Source organism: Laccaria bicolor, genomic scaffold, assembly GCF_000143565.1.
Source record: "Laccaria bicolor S238N-H82 LACBIscaffold_2 genomic scaffold, whole genome shotgun sequence".
Lineage (NCBI taxonomy): Eukaryota > Fungi > Basidiomycota > Agaricomycetes > Agaricales > Hydnangiaceae > Laccaria > Laccaria bicolor.
The window spans coordinates 1990757-2014801 of record NW_001889873.1 but is presented as its reverse complement, the minus strand read 5'-3'; the positions used below and the strand labels follow the sequence as shown (position 1 = coordinate 2014801).

Sequence of the window (24045 nt, the reverse complement as noted above, 5' to 3'; positions counted from 1 at the left end):
ATTTTAAATCTAATCTTCCATGACTGAGGAATCGACAAAAAAGTCAAACGCTACCAAGCCCCGTAAACGCTTTGTCGGGAGCAAGTCCGCAAAGCCATCTAAACCAGGCACCCACCCGATCCTTGCTAACCAAATTCCTCAAGATATCCTCCTCGACGACCAACTGAATGCCGCGATAAAGCAACTACCCTCCAACTACTCCTTTGAAATCCATAAAACCATCCATCATGTTAGGAAGAACAACGCTTCAATGGTCGCTCTGCAAATGCCAGAGGGGTTACAGATGTTTGCTTGCACCATTGCGGATATCATCGAGCGGTGCGCAGGTGATTCTTCATCATATATTAAATTTAGCTGAGTATGCTAGGTTCACTAACGCGTTGACTGTGATCATGGGCGACGTTACGTATGGTGCATGCTGCGTTGATGATTACACCGCCGTTGCTTTGGGCTGCGATCTATTGGTTCACTATGGCCACAGCTGCTTGGGTTCGTGGCTAACTCATACCTTCGAATTCTGCTTCAACCGGAAATTCTAGTTCCTATGGATCAGACCTCCATCAAGTCCCTTTACGTGTTTGTAGAAGTTGGCATTGACTCTGCCCATCTCGCACAAACGATCCGCACAAACTTTCCCGACGACCAGAAGACATTCCACGAGACTTTATTGGATTACGAGGAAACCATCAGTCGCATACCGATTGGTAGTCAAATCGGACCGGCCAAGCATCTTCGTATAGAGGGTCCATCATCTTCACCAAGTGAAGGCTTGGAGAGCGACGTAAAAGACAAGTCAGGGTTGCCGCACCAGCCGACTAGATTAGCACTCGTTTCAACCATCCAGTTTGTAGCTGCTCTCCAACGGTTGAAAGAGGATCTTGCAAACGAATCAACGGACCATAAATCACATCGCCCCACTAAATTGCTAGTGGACGGATCAACTGCGTTCACCAATGACGCTGCAATGACGACGAGTTTTCCAAAATACTGGACGGGAAGATACGACGCCACCATCCCAAGATCTAAACCTCTTTCACCAGGAGAAATCCTGGGATGCACGGCTCCACGACTAGACAACACCGATGCGTTGATGTATGTTCGTTTTATCGCGTCGTGGGTGGTGTTGATTTTTGCCTAGCTACCTTGGGGATGGCCGATTTCATTTGGAGTCAATAATGATCGCAAATCCATCTGTCCCCGCTTTTCGTTATGACCCCTACTCCAAGAAACTAACTCGTGAAAGATACGATCACCGGGAGATGCAGTTGGTCAGAGACAGCGCTGTGCAGATTGCCAGAAAAAGCATATCAGCCTTTTCTTCAATAGATCGACTCAGCATCATGCACAATCCCAAGGAGGCTATGCCCCCTCTCTGGGGTGTAATTCTCGGAACCTTGGGCAGGCAAGGAAGTTTCAAGCAGCTTCAGGTACTACTCGGTTGTTGTGGTCGTTATAATAAACCAATCCATTTTTCAGGCAATTATGAATCAACTCGAAGCTTCGGATGTGCCGATACCGTACATACCGATCCTCCTTTCAGAGCTGTCGCCAGCGAAGCTTGCTTTGTTCAATCCCCATATAGCGACATTCATTCAAACATCGTGTCCGCGTCTCTCCATTGATTGGGGATATGCATTTGACCGACCGTTGTTGAGTCCTTACGAGACTGCCGTAGCAGTGGGTAAAACAGCGAGTTGGATGGATGCGCCTGAGCGGGGAAAGTCAAAATCTGACGTTGGTGTTTACCCCATGGATTTCTACGAGGCTGGCAGCCCTTGGTCAGTGGCAAGGACGAAGGCCTCCTTTTAGTCGACTCTCCAAACACGACAGTAATCTTTGTAATAAATGCATGTGCTCGCCCAGAAGCCAGTCCATTTTCTCTTGGGAGATCTCAGATATCGGTTCAAGGCAGATCACTTCACGGAATGATCGAGGTCTTCATTTTCAAGGAGGTTTGTGATGACCGAGATTTCTAGGCACCACCCTTAGAATGGCACCCGACCCGGTTTTGAAGGGTTTTGCCTCCCCGTTAACACTCTCGTTTGCTCTCTGGTAGGGTGCTTGCAAAACGTTTTTTCGGAAACCAATGTGGACGTTCATAGGCCACTTATTTCTTTCCTCTCGCAGGAGAATTGACGCCTTTGATCGATTTAGCCTTGCCGGCCACCCGGCGGTGTTACGGCAGGCCATATCAAGTTAGACCTGCCCAGCGGCGCCGTCGTTGTGGGCGTCAGTCTGGACTGATTAGTTACATACTTATGGCACCTCAAAGTTCTCCAGTAAAAATATGGTCTTCTGGTCTTCTTCCATCGTTTCGACCAAGGACTATGCTCTGTGAGTCCCTCCACGTTACTAGGGAATTCAGATGGAAGAAAACTATACTCTCGTCCAGTATGCGCAAAGTAAGTTCTTCGTTTCTGTTGGATGGCCACGGGGGCTGATTGTGCGCCAACAAAGTCGCTGCTACCGTCGTTACTCTTTATGATCACGGTACGCTTTTTGATAGTGCCTACTGGATGGCTTTAGTTGCTGATGCATTGGCAGTTATTACTTTAGATCTCGAGGTAAGAATGCCGGTGCTAGCTCATTCATGCAGCTTCTGACACGCCTGGCGTAATAGGCCGAACTAATATGGGTGCGCAGATATCCTTGTCAGCTATCGCGCGTGTTCAAACGTTTCGTCAAGTCAAAGCGATGGTCTAAATCTAAAATCCTCTTTTTAATTGTACGGGAAAAAATCCTGCATCGTCGCGTGGCTGAACTTCACTTTTGCTTTCACAGTGCAGATATTTCGGCGACGGCCTTTTAATGTACGTCGCTTTTTCTGAACGTTGTATTCTGCGCTCATTTGTATAGTTACGATTCATTGGGTGAGCGTCACCTGTCAAGAGGGTGCTCCGAGATATAACCGTTCCCGCCTCAGTATTTTTAGAAAGAAACATTAGTCAAAAGGTGTGTGTAATTATACCCGCAATTTTTTAGAGCGCTAACTTTTCACTTCAAAGTTGTATGTAAAACTCTTTCTCTCAACTTTTATTAATGACCTGAAATATCTGCCGCCAACAGTTGTAAGGATACGCCCGCTCAACCTGCTCATCCAGTTTATTTTCTTTAGGTTTAATAGGTTTCGGTATCATAAATGGCGGAGCTGTTCTTATAATATGGACGAGTCAATGTGAGGACCCACTACTACTTTCTTCTTCCAGGTTGACCTCATACTCTCCGACAGTCATCATGCAGCTACGGATAAGAACGCTATATGGGGAAAGGGTTTCCTTGTGCCTAACTCTCAGCTTCTTGGGCGAGATCGCTGCGGTGACGGCCCTCCAAGTCATGTCCATCATAGGCTTGCATCATGATGGTATACAAAGATTCAATTGAAGCGGTGTACGCTAATTAATGAATTATAGTGACCAACTCTGACCTTGGCATGGGAGTACACATGTGTACGCGCATCGCAGCGCCGCCGTATATATTCCTCTTTTGGGTTCCCATCCTCATTTTTGAGTGTCTTTTATTCGTGTTATCGCTGCGCATAGCGTATCGAAATTGTTTAGAGATTGGGAACTGGCGAGGGGCCTCCTTGTTGCATGTCCTTTTGCGAGATAATTTTGGGCATTTTGCGTGGTATGTGCGATCTAGTGTTTCGAAATTGTTGAGCTCATGATGGTAACCAGCGCCTTTGCGTTTTATACTGTAACCGCCGTTGCATGGTTAACTGTCAATGTGTGCTATCTTGCGGTTGTTTATTGGTACCCGAGGCTAACGTTGATGCAGCCTCGCTACTGGAGCATACCATCCGTGTTTGCTTATTCCATGACGATTACCCTTGCATGCAGACTGGTCCTCAACCTATGTGACGCGTTCCATCACCCAAGAGGGATGTGTAATATGCCTTTAGAGACGGCGACCGCGGGAAGATCAAGCGGTTCCGAGGAAGTAGGAAGGGCTAGGACTGTGTCTCTGCAGTTTGCGACAGGTGTCGCGAGGACTCAGGGGCTGGAATACGAGCTCGATGTCCTGAAGGAGAGTAGCAGAGAGTCAAGCGTTGAAGTAATGGATTCTATTCAAAGTGTGGCGTAATGGCATTCTCTGATACGTTCGATTGAGGCGTTTACGCCGCGAGGAGGTCGGGGAAAGATGGCTGGCTGTGCCTATCTTGTTGCACAATTGGGTGTAGCTGCATTCTGGGGTGGTCGCCACCGTGGAAAGGGACGTCAAACGGCGGCGCTAATAGAGAGCTAGTTCTTTAATTCAAGGGCTGGAACACGATCGGCGAGAAGGGAAGAGCAAACGAGGGTTTTTCGCGGACCGGACAAAGGATATATCGGACCGAGATACGATCACATGACTGTAAAATGTTGCAAGGGAACGGCGACGACGAAGTGGCTCCTAGGCGGCAGATCCACCTCAATGTGCCACCACGGTTGGTGATAGTACCTGGGACAGCGATCATAGTGGGTATTGCGATTGGGTTGATGCGGGGAGGACGGGCGACGTCGTTGCGTTTCCTTGCAGAGAATGCTCACCGACCGCCGACTACAGTGCAAGGGTGGTACTTTTACAACAAGACGAAGAACTACAAGGTGATACTTGGTGGACTGAAGGGAGCGGGAGTGGATGCCAGTAAGCTGGGACTAATGGGGTTGGGGTGGGTAGGGATAGAAGAAGGAATGGAGCGTCTAGGGTGGGGTGAGTGCAAAGAGATTGGTGCAGCATTGGGAACTGGAGCTGTGTTCTGTGGAGTGTGTAAGTGGATGGACTGTCAAAAAGGGATGGAACGCTGATATGGAAAAAGAACAGATCGATTAGGTTGGAAGCTATCGCGAAAAACGCTATTGCTTGGATTGATAGTAGGAAGCGCGTTGAAGACTTTGAATTGGACTAGAGCGAAGCTTGCCGCGACTATATAACACAATACATACAGATCGTCAGCTGTAATTATGCAGATACTCCCGCCGCCGTGTTCTTCCCGTCATCATCGACACAATCTTGCAATTCATCCTACTATTTCTTTTTTCCACTGGACCATGATTAGACTCTGGCCAGGAGATAATAACCAGCTCACTCCTCGAGCTGAAAAGAACCCCTTTGACCACCACCACCATCATCCAACAACTTTACATCACACCTATGTCCCTAGTCCAGGTCCTTCAACTCCAACAACTCATCCACTGCTCGCAGCCAACTCGCCATTTATTCCTTCTGCAGCTCTCGCCTCCTCGGCTTATGGCGGCGGCGGATCGGTCACATCGGATCTCACGCCCACTGGCACTTCCTCACTCGGCGGTTTTCCTGCTGCTCAGCCAACTACTCAGCTCTCTCTTCATGCTCCCGTCTTTAATATGCAGCAACCACCCCCAGGTAATAGAAACAAGTCCCTCGCTTCCATTATCACTTCCTCCCCTTCAACTCCACCACAAACAACGGCTTCAAAGGGCCAGATTCATGTCAAATTGATTCAAGCTAGAGCCCTCAATGTTCGCACCATGCACGCCCGCCCTTATGTAGTCGTCCAGTTCGAGCAGAACGAGTTTGTCAGCCGAGATCCAACGGACGAGACAGACAAGGAGGTTAAAGGAACCGCTATATCTCGTCAGCCTTCTTCCAACGCAGTATCAGCATTAGGCGCGATCGGTTCCAAAGCTGCCGCTCTCGACGCGAGCAAGAAGGGAAGCAGAGCCAGTTCAACAAACCCCTCACCATCTTCCTCCGTTGCACCAAAGTCTTCTTTGCCACCCATAGGCGGTGCCCCCAACGGCCTCTTTGGTCGTCTCTCTGCTCACAATCCAGTCTGGAAACATGAAGTCTCCTTGTAGGCTCTGTTCTTTACTCATCTTTTAGCTCACTAACCTTTTTACTAGTGATGTCACATCGGAAGAATCGCTTATTACTTTCAACGTTTACGATCGCGCAGTCTCGGACCAGGGTTTTCTGGGCACAGTTCAAATTAAACCTGCTCTAGTTCACGACCACACCGTCGACCAATGGTACAAGTGAGTTTTTCCCCTCATACCTTGGCTATCCAACAACTGATTTATTCATTAGGCTCCGGCCGTTTGAAGACGAAGTGGTGAGTGGGGAAATGCGTGTCCAAATCACCTATGAGCAATACAAGGTACGCATCGATGCCATCACTTTTTTTTCTCACGTCACCTGATAGCTTGCTAGACGAAACGGGCACTTACCCCGCGCGATTTCGAATTTCTCAAGCTTATCGGTCGAGGCACCTTCGGCAAGGTCTTTCAGGTCCGAAAAAAGGACACTAAGCGCATTTATGCCATGAAGGTCCTGTCAAAGAAGGAGATTGTTGCCAAGAAGGAGGTCGCGCATACCATCGGAGAGCGCAAGATTTTGCAACGTTCTTTGGAGTCACCGTTCCTCGTCGGCCTCAAATTTAGTTTCCAAACGGACACCGATCTCTACTTGGTGACAGATTTCAAGAGCGGCGGTGAACTGTTCTGGCACTTGCAACGCGAGACGAGATTTAACGAGGATCGCGCCAAATTTTACATTGCCGAGTTGATCTTGGCCTTGGAGCACCTGCACAAATATAATATTGTATACCGGTGCGCATGTCTTTTTTTGACACTTTTTCTTTTTTCATCATCTCTGTATGATAGTGATCTCAAGCCAGAGAATATTCTCCTGGACGCGACAGGCCATGTTGCACTCTGCGACTTTGGTCTCTCCAAAGCTGATTTACGACCTGATGAACTTACGACAACGTTTTGCGGTACAACAGAGTACCTTGCTCCGGAAATTTTGCTAGACGAACAGGGATATTCCAAAATCGTCGACTTTTGGTCTCTAGGAGTGCTCCTTTTTGAAATGTGCTGCGGCTGGAGCCCGTTTTACGCGGAGGACACCCAACAGATGTACAAGAACATTTGCTTTGGCAAAATTCGATTTCCAAAAGGCGTTATCAACGAAGATGGGAAACAATTTGTGAAAGGGGTAAATATTGCGAAAAGACCAAAAAAATGCAATTAAAAACTAATCGGCTCCGAACAGCTTTTGAATCGAAACCCGAAGCATCGCTTAGGCGCTCAACGAGACGCGGCCGAACTCAAAGAACATCCGTTTTTCAGCAACATCGACTGGGAAGCACTCTCTCTTAAACAAGTCACGCCGCCATTCAAACCCGTTGTCGAATCGGACGAATCGACCAGCAACTTTGACCCCGAGTTTACCTCTGCCGACATGCGGGACGTTGGCGTTGTGGACATGGACTTGGACGAGGAAGACCCTTCCGAGGCATGGGTATCGCAATCGATCGGCACCACCGTTCATACGCCAAATGGCCCATTAGGCAGTGAACGACCGGCAGGCAAACCACTAAGTTCCATTACCAACGGATCATCGTACACATCCTCCTCCAAAGGCATTCAGATCAAGCCCAAGAAGATGAGGAGAGAGTTGTTGGGTAGCCCGCTGACGAACAGCGTGCAAGAGAATTTCAGAGGGTTCACTTACTCGGGCGGAGAGAGCGTGATCGCGCCGATGGTGAATGCGCTTGCGAAGAAGGATAAGGATGAGGAAGCTGTCGATGACGAAGAGATTCCAGATGTGACGACGGAAGATGAGTTTGAAGACTTTGGGAAGAGCGCCGGAAGGTATGCAAACGCGCGACGGAAGGGCCTCGGGTTTAGCTCGTTGGACGACGACATGACATGAATATCTTTTCAAGACGCCACGCCCCTAAATAACGGCCGGTGGCCTCGTGTAATATCTATCTATCCTTGCACCCATCATCACTGCATGCAGACAGTACCCCCATGTACCTACTCCCCCTTTGATGTGACATTTTAGGTATGTAAGTTGTAAAGTGTAAATATGGCCCGTTTGCTACTTGTACCCATTGAACCTCTATAATATATACTTTAATAATGGCGATTCTCGTGCGACCTTATGGACGATTTACATCCTTCCTGGAGAGGAAAAAAAATTAAGGCTAACAATCCAAACATACAGTATGCGATAGCAAAATAAATAAGGGGTCGTCCATTGCGGTCTATGGTTACCAGTCGTTGAGGCTCTTGCAGTTGGGTCTTGAGAGATTCAAACCTCCCCGTAGGAGGGGCGGTAAAACGAGACCCTTGATGATGGTGTTTTCCACAATGGAGTCGACGTCGTGCGGTGTGACGCGGCCATACCAAACGCCGGAACCTGAGGGTGTGTAAATCTGGGGTGAAACGTGAGGGAGCCGGCGGAATCAATTGAGGAAACCTAAAACCGTGAAACACGCACGATGCAGTTACCGGCGTACTTGTGCCCGCCGACATGTGAGGTCTTGATGATGAGAGCACGTTTAGATTCCGTGCTGTCCCGGAGATGTGATGCAATGTTCTCCTCTCGCTCTTCTGGAGTGACGTCCATTTCCTCCAACGGAGGCCCCATGGTCAAAGAAGGACACTCCACATGCTTGACGGCGTCCCATCCTTGAGATTCTAATGATGTGATGAAGGCTAATCGAGGCAGATGACTCAATGTGGGCAATTGCCGAGGTCAAAAACAGGTATTAGATACCGACCGTGTTCCAGTTTGGGTGCAGCAATTCCACACCTATTATCCCGTTTTTTATGAGAACCTGACTGATTAATGAGAAAAATGAACGTGAAAGAGAAAAGTATGGGACTGACACAAGAGGATCACACAAGCGTACGGTAATACCCAGGTCCTAAGTGTGCTTTTTTCCAGGAACGCACCACCGCGGCCGATCCCCGGGGCGACGGAGCTATCCCACAGATCCTGGGCACCTTGCATGGAACGTCGGACCTCCGAAGCCACTTTGAAGTCGGGGAAAATGAGGACGGTTTCGTGATCTTCTTCATGGCATAGTGTGTTGTGGCTGCCGTTTAATATTGATGTCCTTGTTGACTGTGAGGGATTGAACAGGCCAGTTGATGAAGAGGAAGATTTCCCATTGGACGGAGGAGATGAGGGTTTTGGAGTGTTCAAATTTGAACTTGTAGAGACCTGAAGCATGTAAGCTGCGAGAGAACCCGTTGCTTCAGTGACCTCGCGTTCCCAATCTGAGCGGCCTGTGGAAATGACGATCTGGATGGTATGGAGTTGGGCGATTGAAAGAGGAGAGACCAAAATATACCTGGCGGTGGTACGGCTTGACAGAGCCCAGCATTTGAGTGTCCATGTCGATGTCGAAGCGGCGAGGATAAGCTTCATGGTGTCCTTTTGAAGAAGAACGTGTTCGTTATCAGATAACGAGAGCAAGTTCGCAAAATACCCACCCAAGTCACAGGGGTCGGAACATGACCGACAGTCCGCCAAAGAAACGGGTACGTCTGAGGCTTTCAGGGTGCTGCAAAGAGCGTCTTTTTCGTGGTCATGGTCGCAGTCGTCGGCGTGGCCCAAGACTATGGCCTGCAATTTTCTAAAGGAGTACATGAGGGGAAGGAGATAGGAATGAATGGTAATACTATTAGTAGTTAAATAATCTGATTAGATATTCTATTATTTATACCATAATGCCTTCCTCTGATATCAATGCCTTTCATGACCTCTTGCGTTCCTCCAAGAATATTATAGCAGTGGCAGGAGCAGGTCTCTCTGCTGCCTCGGGGATACCCACCTTCAGAGGTGCTGGAGGAATGTGGAGAAAGTACAACGCCATGTCTCTTGCAACCCCAGAAGGTTTTAGCAAAAACCCATCTCTCGTATGGCAATTCTACCACTATCGAAGAGAGGCGTCAGCATTCTTCATTTTTAAATCATTTGCTCCGTATCTCATCCAACCCCATCTAGCGCTTTGAAAGCTCAACCAAATCCTGCCCATATCGCCCTCTCTTCATTCTCTCTCCCTTCTATCAGGCATCAGATCGCCCCAGAATCCACCTTTACCCTCATCACCCAAAATGTTGACGGGTTGAGTGTCATCGCCGATAAGCAGATTCAAGCCAACGAGCCCCCCGCTGCCGATGAGCAGCCACGTCTCATTGAGATACATGGCAGGCTCTTTGACGTCTTGTGCACTTCCCGCGACTGCGATCATGTTGAATTCAACACCAGTTCACCCATCTGTGAAGGTCTCGCCGGAACGGAAGCTCACGTAGCAGCAGGAGACCTCGACCCAGAAATTCCCATCACTTCTCTTCCACGCTGCGCCAAGTGTGGTTCTCTCGCTCGACCGGGTGTAGTATGGTTCGGTGAAATGCCACATAAACTGGACGAGATTGACGAAATTGCTGCAAAGGCCGATCTTTGCTTAGTGGTTGGAACATCCTCCACGGCAAGACCTTCGACTTGTGCCTCTGTCGCTAAAAACACTGACTGTGATCCGCAGGTATACCCAGCCGCAGGTTACGCAGCGGAAGTTCAAGACCGAGGTGGAAAAGTAGCTGTCTTCAACTTGGACCGAAGCAAAGGAGATCGCGACGCCGACTATCTCTTCTTGGGTCCATGTGAAGAGACCTTACCTCGAGCGTTGGGCCTCACAAACTAGTTTTGGGGTTTAGCGGTAATGGGTTCATTAAGTGGAAAACAAAGGCTAAATAACATGGATGTCGTCGAATAGCTATTGGAGCGCACATTGCAATGAGCATTATGGAAAGATAATCGAGACAATCACGTACGACGTTCATCTTCTATCCGCCGCTTCCAGTTCCTCCTCTTCGCGCTCCTTGTCTTCCCTATCGTTTTTCATCAGCGTCTCCGCTGATTCTTCCAGAACCTCCAACCCAGGCATCACATTGCCCGAATGAGTCACATCCACACCATAAAGCGCCTCGATGATCTTCAACTCTCTTCGTCGCCTAATTTGACTCCACTTGCCTGCCACTAGCGTGGGACGAGTGGTGTTGGCGTGTGGATTCCACTGGCTCATTTTCGGTGCTTCACGCAAGTCCATAACCTTGTCTTTCAGGCTCGTAAAGGTGACATCAGCAGTTGCCGGCAGTAGGTCGTTCGGATCCTCTGACGCGAAAGTTGCATCAATTCGCTCTCCAAGGTCCTCTGGCGTGATAAAGGTCTCTGATTGGTGGTAGAGGGATATGAGGGCTCGCATTTTTGCAGAAGGAAGGGAACGATGCGACAGAACATTGGGAAGGGATTTTGAGGAGGTGTCCGATGAGAAATTTCGTTTGAGCACGGATATCCGACGTCGTACACAACTTTGCAACGACATGGTGGTCACAGAAAAGATAATTTATAACAATGATAAATAACGCGTGTTATAGCTTATAGGTGTCCTTTAATTCCAGCTTTCTCCATCAGTACTCCTTCCTTCCTCTTTCTCTCGGCAGCCTTTTTCACAAGCCCAGGTGCCCGCCTGAGTTCCCGTTGTCCCACTTGCTGAATATGAACCGCGTCGGGACCCTAAAAGTAGGTCGTCACGTCAGTGCTTTTACTACAGTTATTCCACGACACGTACATCGGCAATGCGAAGAGTACGGAGGCCTGCCCACCGTCCAGCAAGTTCTTGGTCTTGAGAAACACCCTCAGCACCAAAGGCTTGGATTGCCCGGTCAATGACGGTCAACGCCATTTCAGGCACTACAAACTGGTTTATGGATAGTTCAGTCAAAATGTATGAGAGATTCGGATAATTTACGAACTTTCGCAATGCCGATTTCTTTCAGAGCTCCCTTGGCCTTGTACTTGTCGATCTACAGATACAACACAGCAGTCAGAAACCATGGATAAACGTTTAGTCGGGTATTTACCTGCAAGGCGGCACTCAAAACGAGGAGCCTTGCGCTCTCGATTTCAGCCCGAGATTTGGCAATGTCAGCAATCACCGTCCCTTGATAACCTGCTGTCAGTCGCTTGAGCATAAATTGCGTGAGGGCTACCCACCATGCTCATAAAGGTACTTTCCAAAGGTTTTGCGACCGGGGTCAGTCACTCGCTCGAGCATGAGATCTAGAGATGCCTGAGCCGCGCCGATAGAGCGCATGCAGTGATGGATGCGGCCAGGTCTGTAATCTTCGTCAGCGACATTGATAGTTGGTAGAACACCAAATTATATACCCGAGGCGGCCTTGGATGATTTCAAAGCCCCTACCCCAACCCAAAACCAAGTTGCCCAAAGGCACTCGGACATTCTCGTAGATGACTTCGCAGTGCCCTTCAGGAGCGTCATCATAGCCGAAGACGTGCATGGGACGGACAACTGTTACACCAGGTGCGTCAGCTGGGACAATCACAACACTCTGTTGGTTATAGTGGTTCTTGTTGGTTGGGTCGCTCTTCCCCATCACAAGATGGAGTTTTGTGCGTGGATCTCCGGCACCACTGATCCACCTAGAAAAAACGGTCAGCGATAAATCAACGAACATTCAGGTTGCAACATACCACTTATGGCCATTGATGACAATTTCATCACCCTCTCTTCTTAATGAAGTGCGGATGTTCGTTGCATCCGATGACGCGACTGTTGGTGCGGTGATCAGAACTAAGTAAATGACTTTGAGAAATTCGGCACATACCGCCCTTCTCCGTCATCGCAAACGCTGAACGAATGTCACCGTTCAAAAGAGGGACGAGCCACTTCTTTTGTTGTTCAGGAGAGCCATAACGAGCCAAGACCTCTGTAGCCGCCGTTAGATAATATTTCTTCGGGTCACCTATGTTGATAGCTCACCCATATTGCCAGTATCCGGTGCAGCGCAGTTTACGGCCTCGGGACCCATATGTCCAGCTCGACCCAGGATTTCAGCCATGACGGCATACTGTGGGCAACTTAGTTGAGGTTGATACCAGATGCCCAAACACGTACCTCGAGGTTAGTGAGGGGTACGCCATGCTCGGGATAGTGGGCCTTGCTAAGGAAAAGATTCCAAAGTCCCAGCTTTTTAGCTTTCTCCTTCAGTTCAGCAATGATGGGGACGATAGTCTTCCAACGCCTCTCTGGGTCGGTCGGTATCTGAGCATGAGCAACTCGGACTGCAGGGAAAACTTCGTCCTAACAAGGAAATGTAAAGACGCGTGAGTCTACTGGGGACAAACGCACCTCCATGAACTTAATGAGCTTTGCTAGCGTCTCCTTGGCATAGGGGGAAAACTTGTCCTCAATCTACCAGAACGATGAGCACTGTGTTGGATGGGGTTGAGAGGAAAAACTACCATTGCCCATGATGATTCAGAGGTGTACTCAATGACAGGATGGGGGGCCATGGTTGATGATAGAATGGCAGTGAGGACAACTTGAAGACCTCGAGTTATAAATGGGGAGAAGGCGGCAATTAACGATAGCCGGACCGTGTAATGATGCGTCTAATACAACCCCGTCAAATTAAAGTATTCCGTAAAACGAGATCTTTTCTGACATCCACTGAGGAAGTACTAGTATAGGGGCTAAGATAAAAGTACAGAGAAGTCATGGGCATATTGATACAAAGCAAAGGGTACAATCTTCTAAAGAAATAAAAGTCCTCAACGATTGCCGTCGTGAGCTTCGGATGATATGTCCCCGAGGGTAAAAGGCAGGTCTGGGTCGTATCCAAATGCGCCTGGATCATAACTGTGCCACAATGAGTCCTGATCACTTGTGGTATATCCTCCTGGGTTATAATTCCTAATGTAGTCCAGCCCGCGGAATGGAAGGCCGGGCGCAGCGAAGGAAGCAGACGGTGGGGTCGTCGATAGACCAGATATAGTCCCACTCAACTCCGTTGTAGGATCATAACCACTGTAACCACCTTCCAACGAGTTATATGCTCCATAGGGGTTGTTGTACATTGCGGTGTCTTGCGATGTCGGAGAATAAACATCCATTCCGCCGTGCTCGCCATTACCATTCCATTGATGGAGGTTGGACTGCGTAAGTGTATGGGGCTGCATATTGTAGTCGAACTCATAGCCCGAAGGTGATGGTGCGTGTCCTGGAGACATAGGTGTGGCAAATGCGTAGTTGCTTCCTGGGGCAAGTCGAGGGCTGGATTCCTGGGGTTGATCGAGGGCTGGCATAGCAGGCGACGGAAGATTCACAGAAGCAGGTGAGCTGTGGGGACTGGACCCACCACGAGCTGATGTTGGACTGGAAAAGGACTGATAAAAAGGGGCTACTGGACGTTCAACGCCCTCAGGCTCGTCGTATCCTCTCTTCCGTGAAGTGGACCTTGCTCGTTGAGCTGTCAAAGTAGAATGTCAGTTCCATAGGCAGACGGCAGCAATTTTATACTTACAATCGGTACGATATGGTGATACAGCAGCCAATCTACGAGAAGAAGTCGAGGTGCTTGGATCACGTGACTGATTTCTCCTCGATCTCCCTTTCGTGACACGGTTAGAGGTTGAAGAACCGACTGCTGACGTCGCAATCGTCACAGACCGCCGACGTTCTGACCGAAGAGGAGCTATTGCAGATGGCGCAACAGTAGAAAGTTGAGGAGGCGGCCCAGATGGCTTGCCCTCGGCACCTTGCTTTATAGCCTGGCTGGCAGTATTGATAAGTTCAATGAGCAGCTCTTTGCACTTGCGTGCACCTGGCCACTGACCCTCCCACGATTCAAGTGCAGCAAGGGTGCTTTTGGCTTCTTCCATAGCAGCGGATGCAGCACGAGGTTCTGGGGAATGCATTGCATACAAAAGCACAATCACAGCGGAGCTGAAAAGGTGTTGAATAAAGAAGGCAAGGTGGTGAGAGGGAGGCACAACGTGTTTCATGGAAGGGGCAAGTCGAATGCACGAGCGAGCGGACGAAACTGCCTTCATCGTCGATTTCGCTGTCACAGGCTGATCTCGTTTGACAGGTAGGAGATTCCGGTGAAGGGTTGTTAAAACGGAATAATAATGACTGCACAGGACCGCGCCCATAGAAACTTGTTCATCTGTTTCGGGTTGTGACTTGAAAACAGCTGGGAGCTCGTCGCACCACCTGGTCAGTTCGTTGTCCAGAGATTCAACCATGCGTTGCAACTCAACCTTCCGCTCAGGTTCGAGTTGATCTTTGCAAATTTCCAGAGCATAAACCTGTCTGAGGACGCGACCCCCTATCTCGTACAACTTGATCAGGGAGATCGATCCTGTCATCAGGGAAAACTGCCGTCGAGGCATTGTCGCTCCTGCGATCGAGAAGTATTCGGGTAGATGTTCATCGTCTACATCGATGGGGAGTTCGACATCGCAGTCCGAATCATTGATGCCCAGCGGACGACCTAAGGCAAGGGCAAGCATGCGATCCAGAGTGTAGACACCCCACCAAATCTTTCTTCGAGCTTCTTTCTCGATTGAAGTGATGGTGAGTCGACGTGGCGAACGCTGCATTCACAATTAGTGATGAGGGCGTAGAATAATGAAGAGCCAGAGCCACTGACGTGGAGTCCTAAATCTTGGCCAGCTCGAACGGCTTGCCCAACAAGTAACCATGCTTGTGGAAGGCAGTTGACAGAGCATAGGAATGAAGACATTAAAATGAAACATTGCACATGCTCAACTTGTATGCTGGCATGGCTAATGTACTGAAGCATTAGAGCACTGTGGTTTGCGAGTTCTGAATGTAGGACTACGTCTATGAATCAAGACAAACATACCGCTCATAGTAGACCATGCCCATTCCACCATCATCGTTACGCTCCGATGTAGTCAAACGTGGGTCATTGACCAGATGAGCACCACAAGCGAACACAGCGAAAACCAGAGAGAGAAACGCGGTTTCATTCCGAGCAAGAACATGATCGTGAGTGTTGTCCATGATATTCTCGTAACGCCGGAGAAATGATGGTTTGTCGATAACGGGCATCAGGAAATGGAATCGAGCGAAATAAGCTTGGACCTGAAAATGTTCAGCATCAAGCGCAAGATGGGATGGTCGATCACTCACCAGCTTATCTGCAAGGTCACGCTCTGGATACTCTACCTCCTCTGGACCAGGAAGTGCATGTATCTTGCCAAAAAAGACGGCCGCTGGGAAGTACAGTTTGTTGACGCTGGGTCCAGGGGCATGTGGATCCTCCTCCATGGGTGATACCCTATGTAGGGGAGATGTGGTCAAAGCTCTGAATGACTGAATGAGAGACATGGTCGATGAACTGCCGATCCATCGCGCGTGGCCATACTCATCCAGAGCCAATTGACCAAACGATTCGCTGAAATCATCGTCTAGACTGGGATTGCTGTCAGGCTCTGAAGAGGGAACTTTTGGTACAGAGGAGGGGAGGTTGGAGATAGGTGGCGCTGGCATTTCTGATACGATGGTGGCGGCGCCGGCCGCTACGGATGAAGCAACAATGTTGTTGGCGGAGGGGCCAATCTGTTCAAGAACAGGCGCAATCTGCGAGAATAAGGACTCCATGTGAAGGAGTCGAGCTTCAAGTTCTTGCACATAACTGAAAACCAAGCATGATTCATACAAAGATAGGTAATAAGGAAAAGTTATCAACGCACTGCCGACTTAGAGCAGCCCTGTCTTTTGTCTGTAGCCAAGTGCACTGGGAGCCGGACATGGAGCACTGGGAGCAAGTAGGTTCGCATCCGTCACATTTAATCTTCTTACGCCTGGAAGGAAGTGGCGTTATCGCAGGCAGAGATGAGAGGAAAGCTGGCTTCATACCGGCAACTTTCGCATGCCCTCCACACCCGTCTCCGTTGTAACTGGATTGGTTTCTGACCAACATCAGGAGCCATTGTATCGTCGTCGATGCGCTTCTTCTTGCTACTGTGTAGCGCCGACGAGGAATCTTCGCCCTTGGCCATTGTGGTGGTGGTAAGACAAAAATAAGGGGTGAAAGGGTCAGACCACGTGCGAATTCTAGATCGGTAGATTGCAGAAGCTTGGCAGATCCAGAAAATGGATGGATTCCTTGTTGGATTCTTGAATGCAAGAGATGCGCTGGGAAGCGGCGTTGTCAAGAAACCTGTGCTTGGACTGCTTGGGGTTTTATAGGCTTGGTCCTCGTGTGCAATGGATATATTTGAGATGTGTCGCGTGGCCATTGGACCCAAATCGATAGACGCTTTCTTATCCTACGGTGCTTATATTTTGTGGCATATGAGCTACAGCGTCACTCGGAGCGCTTGAAATTGCGGTGAACATCCATCTAACTCGTCCCTGCAATCCCGCATACATACACACATCTCTTATGTAGCCGGGGCCCGTCCTTGTCTGGCGCTTCGCTTCGCCAGCTTGACGTCAGTATCTGAATAATCAGCATTGCCTTGGATGCGGAAAACCGGCGTTACTTCAAGAGGACATCGGTCAAATTTGTGGAAATTGGCATGACTCACTGAGATGGAGTATGTACTCAGATACAATAAGCCATTTTCCGCACGGAGTACTTACTCGTGACTCTTTTGGAGTGTGCGGCGCCGTGATGTACCCATACTGGTCAGAATGAAAAGTGCATGCTGATCTTTCCGAAGAACTCGCTTTTACTTGAAATGAAAAAGGCCACAGATGATCGAGGCGAAAAAACATGTCCAGTCCCCACTGCACATATCACACTACATGGGGGGGAACAAAAGGAGTTCATTGGTATATTAAATCATCATTTCTGGAAATTCTTCTCGTTAGAATTGATAAAGTAGATCTAAGTATCTACCAATTCTGATGAGTCCCAAAGTGAATTTGTCTGTAGTTGGCTGCAAGTTGTGTAATGCACGTGATGGTTGTTTATACCTAACGCAATTGAAGCCAAACACAGGAACATCATTCAATTTGTGCTCGCATGGCTGACGTCGAAACAACACAACCACCCGCGAACGGCGGCGGCGACTCTATCGTTGATGACGGGGAAGAAGCAGAATCGAAGGTATTCCCCCTCTTTTCCTTCCTTGTTTGAGGATATAATTTTTTTTGCAGGAGATTATGCTCATGAAACAGAGGGTCGAGGAAATGGAACGGGAAGCAAAGAAGCTGCGAGAGCTTCAGGCTGCAGCTGAGCAGGCCAGCAATAATGGTGATGACGATGGAGTGCCGATGGAGACAGAGGAGGATAAATCTCAAGCAGACAACCGGAGTGTTTACGTTGGAAACGTGAGTGGGTCATGCTGGTCAATTCATGATCATCTTCTCTGACGTTGTTTTCTTTTTTCCTTAGGTTGACTACAGCGCCACGCCAGAGGAGATACAGGGTCACTTCCAAGCATGTGGTACCATCAACCGAGTGACCATTCTCTGCGACAAATTCACTGGTCATCCAAAAGGGTTTGCGAAACCATTCTCTACAATTCTAACAATTTCCTGACTTATTCCCCTTTAGGTATGCATATGTTGAGTTTGCGGAACCTGACCACATCGATGCTGCATTGGCGATGGACAACTCGCTGTTCCGAGGCAGGCTGATCAAGGCATGTTCTGTTTCTTCCTCCCTCTAAAATCCCAAAAGTAACAGCATCTTGTGACAGGTGACAGCCAAGAGGACGAATATCCCTGGATTCAATCGTGGCAGAGGCCGTGGAGGAGGTTATCGTGGGGGTTACAGAGGGGGTTTCAGAGGAGGTTATACCGGGTATAGTCCTTATAGAGGGCGTGGCAGGTGAGTTTCTGGACTTGATTGTAAAACATGGAACTATTTCTCATCTTCGTAGGGGTAGGGGTCGGGGATTCTGAAGACAGAAAATACGGCACCAACTGCCAGGTATTTGCTGCGCCAACCATCGCTCTTTACGCTTGGCTATCGATTCCTGTTGTTTTGCTCTAAGTATAAGATACCAACTCCAAAATCGTGGTCCAAAACATACATCTAGTAGTCTAATATGTTCCATTTCTGTTGTTTGAGCTTGCGCCCATATTTATTTTATTTGATAAACAAAATTCACGTCTACCTCATTCAAAACCAGTCAAACACCAGTTCAACACATCTCATTCAACGCACTTCATTCTCGTTTCTGGTGCAACATGTCGCACATCTTATGCCGAGCAACGAGGCTAATGTCGACTTCGACAATGCAACGGGCAGCCTCAAAGAGCCAGCAACCATACCCTTTTTCCTCGACCGCCCTCACCCCAGATGTGCACCATATACCACCTACACCTTCCCTCCGCCAAGGCAAAGGTTTGATGGAGTACCTTCAGCAGACACTCCCCACCGCAGAGAAACGCGAAATGCTTAGCAAGCTCTTCGACAGAAACTCTCCTGGGAGACTGCTCCCAGGATCCATCGTCACCGTTCTTTCAGAACAAGCACCGACGTCCTTCACCGGCGTGTTATTGGCTATTCGACGGAGAGGTCAGGACACATCATTCAGAGTTCGGAATATCATCCAGCGAACAGGCGTGGAGATGCAGTTCTTCCCAAACTCGCCTGGGTTGAAGGAGATTAAAGTGATTCGAAAGCCCCCCAAAGGACGGATGCGGAGGGCAAAACTGTTCTATTTGCGGGATTCACCCGAGAAAATGAGCATGATTGCTGGTGGTAAAAAGTAGATTGTGAGTGTTCTGTAAAATGCTTTTTATCGCACAATGACCAGATTTTTTCATAGAATTACGGTAGACAAGGTTCTTTACATTAGATACAGTGAGCCCTTCTTGAGTCGTTAGTACGTAGGTTGATGCGTGGAATATTGTTCGAAAATGGTCAATGCTAAGCGCCTAAACACGAGTTTTCTCCTTCCTTACATACTGCGACCGCAGCTACTGTACTTTTGCAATACATGGCTCCTCGTCGACCCCGCTCGCTGCGCCCACTGGCATTTGGCTCCTCGAAACCGACCTCCTCTCCAGGGCCTCCTTCGCCAACCTTCTCAGACGCAACCCATGCTTCCGCGATGAACTTCGGTGCTGATGGCCCAGCAAAGATCATCACCCGCTCCAACCTAAAAGCCAGTCTTCAATCCTACGAAGAAGTGAGCACACAGAGAAATATTCGGTTGAAATACTCTAACCACTTGCACTAGCTTATGAGCACTTGTAGTAACTATCGCAGCGCTCTTCTGAATATGTCCAAAGCCACTGCGGGCTTTGCGGATGCTATGGAAAGATGCAGTGGGTAAGCAAGCCCAGAGACGTCCATCTCCTATCATTCCGACACTTGTTAGGTTGAAAGGCCCAACCTATGAAGCAGGCACTCGCCTGCAGGCAGCATCAGGGATGCATCATCTGATAGGAAACCTATGGCATGTTTTGGTGCGTACTCGTCTATGACAATTCACCGTTCAGCTAATCATAAACCGCAGTCAGAGGCACTTGACAAAAATTTTGAAAAACCCCTACGTCAGCACCTGGAAAACTACCGAACCGTCGTTAATGTACGCCGTTTTTGACTGATAACTCCATTCAAATTTCTCAAGAATCTTTTTGATAAAGGAACGGTCTGCATCCTATGAACGCGCTCTCAAAGAAAAAAGTCACATAATCCGAGACACGGAGCTGCGTAGTATGAATCGGAAGGAGCGAAGTGTGTACGGGTGCTAATTTCATTTCGAATTTTATCCGACTTTGTATCCCCAGATCTTCAAAGTTTCAGAGAAGCTTTATCTGTACTTCAACGCCAAGTAGATGATCTAGATGAACTCAAGGTCTCCCATTATCATGAGATCATCGAGCATGAGGAGGAGGTTTGGAATGTAGTTCAAAGCAAGGTACGCCCCGATTTTAATATCCATACAGTAATTCCTGCTAACTTTCTTCTTCCTTGAGGTCTGCGTCGCCGTTCGTTCAACAATGGACGTTTTTGATAAATTCACCGCCAAGGCGTATGTCGCTACCGATTACACACTGATGAGCTTTTCTCACTTTTCGGTCCCCTCAGTTCAGATCCGGTCATTGAACCTATGCTGCAGTCCGTTCCAGACCCCTTTGATTCCTACGGACCACCACAAGCAGAAGACCAAATATTTAGCATTCTTGCTCCCCTGTCGATCATGACAAGCGCGCCTTCGTCCTCTCCGAGTCCGATGACAGGAACACCTGAACGTGAACCCATGACAGGTCTCCCTTCTTCCATGTCAAAGATCACTTCTTGGCTCCCGAATACGATAAACGGCAACCCTTACCCCCCTGAATCATCGGAATGGGCTACACCTTCGACGCCTCCCCGCTCTGCTTCACCACCTGCAATCAACCGAAGACATTCGGTACCACCAGGCCAACGGAAATCGTCGGAATCAAAGCTCCGTTCAGTCTTATCGGTTATTGATGAAGCCCGTCCACGCCAAGAGATGGAAACAAGCTCACTTCCCGAGTCAACACAACCGCCCACCGTCACCACCAGGTCACTGCAACGGGATACAAGTCAAGATTCGGGGTGGGATTTCACATATGGACGATCACCTTACGAGAATGGTCAGGACGGCGACACAACACCTCGACATTCATCACTTTTCTCGTCACATTCTCCACCCCCAGACTCGGACCCAGGCCTTGTGTTGGAATGCCGAGATTCCGATGACCTGGTGCACTCGTCTTAGCCTCAGCTTTCGTTATCATACATGTATATAGGTTCTCATTTTTTTTTCCCAACTATGGAATCTTTCTGTACACAGATTAGGTCACTTTTTCCAGCCTCAGAATTTCGCTAACCTAGTGCCTCATGTCGCAGACCGCGGCTGGATACCATATTCGTACAATACTTGGCTTGTAACTGGAGCAGGGCTTTTGAAGAGAAGGTCGGTCCCTAGACTCGTTTTGGGGAATGCTATCACATCCCGTATGGATTGCGTGTTACACAGCATTGTCATGATGCGATCAAATCCTGCAGGAGAAATGCAATGAGTTTTTGAAACATTCCGAGAAAAGCGATTGAGAAAAGACGTGCCTAGCGCGATACCCCCATGAGGCGGCGCGCCACAATGCAAAGCACGCACAAGGTGATTAAACGGCGTCTTCTCGTTTTCACTCAACTGGGAAGGTGTTTAGACTAATGTCAATCTGCGGCATAACGTCAATTGACCGACCTGCAGGACATTGGTGAAAATGTGGTCTTGCATGAGCGGGTCATGGATACGGACAGATCCACCTCCGATCTCAACGCCGTTTAAAACGAGATCGTAGTGTTGTCCACGGACCTGCAATGGATAAAAATAAGCAAATGCCACCGTGATTAAAGTTCATGTCACACACGGTTTCAATATCACCTCGATACAATGTGGGTATGTCCTCCCACATAGGCGCTGTGAATGGATGGTGGGAACTACTCCATCGACCTTTCGCCAGAAAATCCTTATCTGAATCATCACGAGTAAAGAGTGGAAACTCGGTTATCCAGAGGAAGTGAGGATCCTTTGTAGGTGTGAATTCGCCTGATATCGTGTAGCGTTCGGGCAAGAAAAGAGAACAAAGCCTTACCTTGAGATTGGGCAAGTTCGGCCAAGCCGAGGCGCACCTTTCCGAGGACTGTGGATCCACCCTTGCGATTTCAGTAAATTCAGAGTTTTTCTCAGCGGCGATTAAATCAATGAAGCTCACTTTCGGCAATCGAGAACGACGGGTCAACCAAACGTCATCTCCCGATTTAATTTTGAGAGCATCGTTAACAATTGACTGATCTTCTTGCGATAGTATCTGTCTTGCGCTATCACTCCCGAGAAGCCAGGTTTGTAGATTCTCTTCAGTAAGGGTTATATGTTCCTGGAGGACACTTGAACGATAGCACTGTGGTCATCTATATGAGCTCACCACATCGTAATCATGCTTGAAGCTATGCGAGGCTTTTATAAATTCAGGCTCGCGAACCACGATACATTCGATGACTTCATTCTCTCTAGATAAGGCTCGGTTGGCAGGTAAAAGATCGGTGAGATCGGTGATCTAAAAAGTATGAGCCTGGAACGTTAGTTTACAGCGAAACCGTCCCAACCTCGAGCCCGAAACGGGTATCAGGTTTATCTGAGCCGAACTAGTTGATTGAGGTTGGTGAACAATTCACTGGATGCAAAAGCGAGAGGTCGCCTACGTGTGTCATGGCATCATGATAGGTCATAACTCTTAACCTAGGCGGAAGCGCGACATTCTCGAATTGCTGCCATATCTCCCGTAACAGTGTTTCGATAACGTCGCGAACTTCACCACCCCCTATTTTCCATGAGGTTCCCTTTTCATCGCCAGACCATGACACAAATGCCATTTCGAGATCAATCTGCGTGAATTCCGGTTGTCTGTCTTTGCGGCCATCTTCGTCACGGAAACATTTGGCAATTTGGAAATATTTATCCACGCCACCAGAGCAAATCAACAGCTGCTTCGGTTGTTGGGGGGATTGCTGCAATGCGTAGAATAAAGGCTCCTGCGAGGTGGGCGATGCCGTGTTTATACGAGTCGGCACCAAAAACTCTCTAGCACCCTCAGGCGATGACCTGAGAAGTACAGGTGTTTCAACTTCAGTGAATCCTATGAGCTGGATAATAAGATTCAAGGCATTACCAAGCATAGATGAAATGACCTTACCGATAGTATGAAGGATATTGCGAACAAGGTGCGCAACTTGGCTTCGCTTTTTAATGTTCTCAGACAAGGCAGTGCGTCGGAGGTCTAAATACCGATGACGGCTCCTTAAATCCTCGTTTGGCTAGTAAAAGATGGTTAGGAGCCAAGTACGTACGATACGCGTTAGGACATCTGTACCAGGTTATGTGGGTTCGACGGGAGGAAGGGGAGATTAGTGGCTGGGTTCAACAAGGTAACTTTGTCAACTTGGACATCAATTTCTCCTGTAGGATCAGAACGCCTTGCGTTTGAAGGGCGTAAAAGAACGGTGCCTTCGATCAGAACCGTAGACTCGACAGGAATTTCTGAAATGATCGAGGAGGAGGCAGGATTATCTGCATGATTTACAATGAGCTGAGTCGTCCCATGTGAATCTTTTATGGGAAAGAAGGATATGGCCTTTCCCTTCCTTGATGAAGAATAAATAAGATGATTTGACAAATGGGGGTGGAAGCAATAATCACCGCTCAGGAAGAATCCAGCCAGCGAGTACTACGCGAGAGCCGGCATCTCGAGCAGTCAGCGAGCCGCAGTTGTGGGTACGCTTAGGATACGGGGCTGGAAATGCAGTTGAAGGAGAATTTGGAACAAGTTTAAAATGCTAACCCGAGCGAGCGCGTTGTTGACAGGAGGCTTGTAATGAGTAGAGCCTAGATAATTGAATTGGAAGTGTGAGGACACGTCGACACAGCATATGAAGAGTGATAATAATATCGGTTAGTCGT

General features: G+C 48.6%; 11 protein-coding genes across 11 annotated transcripts; 6 read left to right on the top strand and 5 right to left on the bottom strand.

Moving 5' to 3' along the window:
* Positions 1 to 19: 19 nt before the first annotated feature.
* On the top strand, positions 20 to 1809 carry LACBIDRAFT_243952 (uncharacterized protein; the record flags this gene model as incomplete). Its single annotated transcript, XM_001875253.1, has 8 exons — positions 20 to 318; positions 368 to 489; positions 540 to 689; positions 825 to 864; positions 976 to 1092; positions 1139 to 1283; positions 1356 to 1427; positions 1477 to 1809. The coding sequence occupies 8 exons, from the start codon at positions 20 to 22 to the stop codon at positions 1807 to 1809; spliced, it is 1278 nt and encodes a 425-aa protein (XP_001875288.1).
* A 556-nt stretch (positions 1810 to 2365) lies between these two features.
* On the top strand, positions 2366 to 2809 carry LACBIDRAFT_305706 (uncharacterized protein; the record flags this gene model as incomplete). Its single annotated transcript, XM_001875252.1, has 4 exons — positions 2366 to 2402; positions 2458 to 2490; positions 2545 to 2564; positions 2621 to 2809. 4 exons carry the CDS (start codon positions 2366 to 2368, stop codon positions 2807 to 2809), a joined length of 279 nt encoding a protein of 92 aa, XP_001875287.1.
* A 1561-nt stretch (positions 2810 to 4370) lies between these two features.
* Positions 4371 to 4667, top strand: LACBIDRAFT_163053 (uncharacterized protein; the record flags this gene model as incomplete). The annotated part of the gene is made up of 1 exon (XM_001875251.1): positions 4371 to 4667. A coding segment is annotated over one exon (297 nt), but the record flags the coding sequence as incomplete, so codon positions are not given.
* Positions 4668 to 8020: 3353 nt separating this feature from the next.
* LACBIDRAFT_305703 (uncharacterized protein) lies at positions 8021 to 9408 on the bottom strand (the record flags this gene model as incomplete). The annotated part of the gene is made up of 4 exons (XM_001874683.1): positions 8021 to 8185; positions 8251 to 8468; positions 8534 to 8590; positions 8643 to 9408. 4 exons carry the CDS (start codon positions 9406 to 9408, stop codon positions 8021 to 8023), a joined length of 1206 nt encoding a protein of 401 aa, XP_001874718.1.
* An 80-nt stretch (positions 9409 to 9488) lies between these two features.
* Positions 9489 to 10462, top strand: LACBIDRAFT_244601 (uncharacterized protein; the record flags this gene model as incomplete). Its single annotated transcript, XM_001875250.1, has 4 exons — positions 9489 to 9709; positions 9766 to 9892; positions 9926 to 10265; positions 10320 to 10462. 4 exons carry the CDS (start codon positions 9489 to 9491, stop codon positions 10460 to 10462), a joined length of 831 nt encoding a protein of 276 aa, XP_001875285.1.
* A 135-nt stretch (positions 10463 to 10597) lies between these two features.
* LACBIDRAFT_305701 (uncharacterized protein) lies at positions 10598 to 11161 on the bottom strand (the record flags this gene model as incomplete). The annotated part of the gene is made up of 1 exon (XM_001874682.1): positions 10598 to 11161. The coding sequence occupies exon 1, from the start codon at positions 11141 to 11143 to the stop codon at positions 10598 to 10600; it is 546 nt and encodes a 181-aa protein (XP_001874717.1). The 5' UTR covers positions 11144 to 11161.
* A 35-nt stretch (positions 11162 to 11196) lies between these two features.
* On the bottom strand, positions 11197 to 13134 carry LACBIDRAFT_305700 (uncharacterized protein; the record flags this gene model as incomplete). The annotated part of the gene is made up of 12 exons (XM_001874681.1): positions 11197 to 11334; positions 11390 to 11518; positions 11574 to 11624; positions 11682 to 11761; positions 11815 to 11936; positions 11989 to 12261; positions 12313 to 12391; positions 12447 to 12548; positions 12602 to 12689; positions 12737 to 12922; positions 12971 to 13033; positions 13084 to 13134. 12 exons carry the CDS (start codon positions 13132 to 13134, stop codon positions 11197 to 11199), a joined length of 1362 nt encoding a protein of 453 aa, XP_001874716.1.
* A 57-nt stretch (positions 13135 to 13191) lies between these two features.
* LACBIDRAFT_292149 (uncharacterized protein) lies at positions 13192 to 16653 on the bottom strand (the record flags this gene model as incomplete). Its single annotated transcript, XM_001874680.1, has 7 exons — positions 13192 to 14090; positions 14145 to 15219; positions 15276 to 15435; positions 15492 to 15733; positions 15782 to 16286; positions 16345 to 16455; positions 16511 to 16653. The coding sequence occupies 7 exons, from the start codon at positions 16651 to 16653 to the stop codon at positions 13393 to 13395; spliced, it is 2934 nt and encodes a 977-aa protein (XP_001874715.1). The 3' UTR covers positions 13192 to 13392.
* Positions 16654 to 18731: 2078 nt separating this feature from the next.
* Positions 18732 to 19571, top strand: LACBIDRAFT_176778 (uncharacterized protein). The gene is made up of 2 exons (XM_001875249.1): positions 18732 to 19327; positions 19381 to 19571. Exon 1 carries the CDS (start codon positions 18797 to 18799, stop codon positions 19322 to 19324), a length of 528 nt encoding a protein of 175 aa, XP_001875284.1. The 5' UTR covers positions 18732 to 18796; the 3' UTR covers positions 19325 to 19327; positions 19381 to 19571.
* LACBIDRAFT_305696 (uncharacterized protein) lies at positions 19552 to 21306 on the top strand (the record flags this gene model as incomplete). The annotated part of the gene is made up of 8 exons (XM_001875248.1): positions 19552 to 19743; positions 19795 to 19886; positions 19936 to 20023; positions 20074 to 20145; positions 20204 to 20294; positions 20348 to 20478; positions 20537 to 20592; positions 20649 to 21306. The coding sequence occupies 8 exons, from the start codon at positions 19552 to 19554 to the stop codon at positions 21304 to 21306; spliced, it is 1380 nt and encodes a 459-aa protein (XP_001875283.1).
* A 120-nt stretch (positions 21307 to 21426) lies between these two features.
* On the bottom strand, positions 21427 to 24014 carry LACBIDRAFT_305695 (uncharacterized protein; the record flags this gene model as incomplete). Its single annotated transcript, XM_001874679.1, has 13 exons — positions 21427 to 21590; positions 21654 to 21738; positions 21793 to 21903; positions 21959 to 22137; positions 22184 to 22244; positions 22304 to 22465; positions 22514 to 22645; positions 22695 to 22733; positions 22791 to 23224; positions 23282 to 23402; positions 23459 to 23729; positions 23785 to 23878; positions 23927 to 24014. 13 exons carry the CDS (start codon positions 24012 to 24014, stop codon positions 21427 to 21429), a joined length of 1941 nt encoding a protein of 646 aa, XP_001874714.1.
* Between the last annotated feature and the right edge of the window lie 31 nt (positions 24015 to 24045).

Excerpts from the sequence above, each read along its gene's own strand:
- LACBIDRAFT_176778 (XM_001875249.1), top strand. The coding sequence starts at position 18,797 with ATGTCGCACATCTTATGCCGAGCAACGAGGCTAATGTCGACTTCGACA.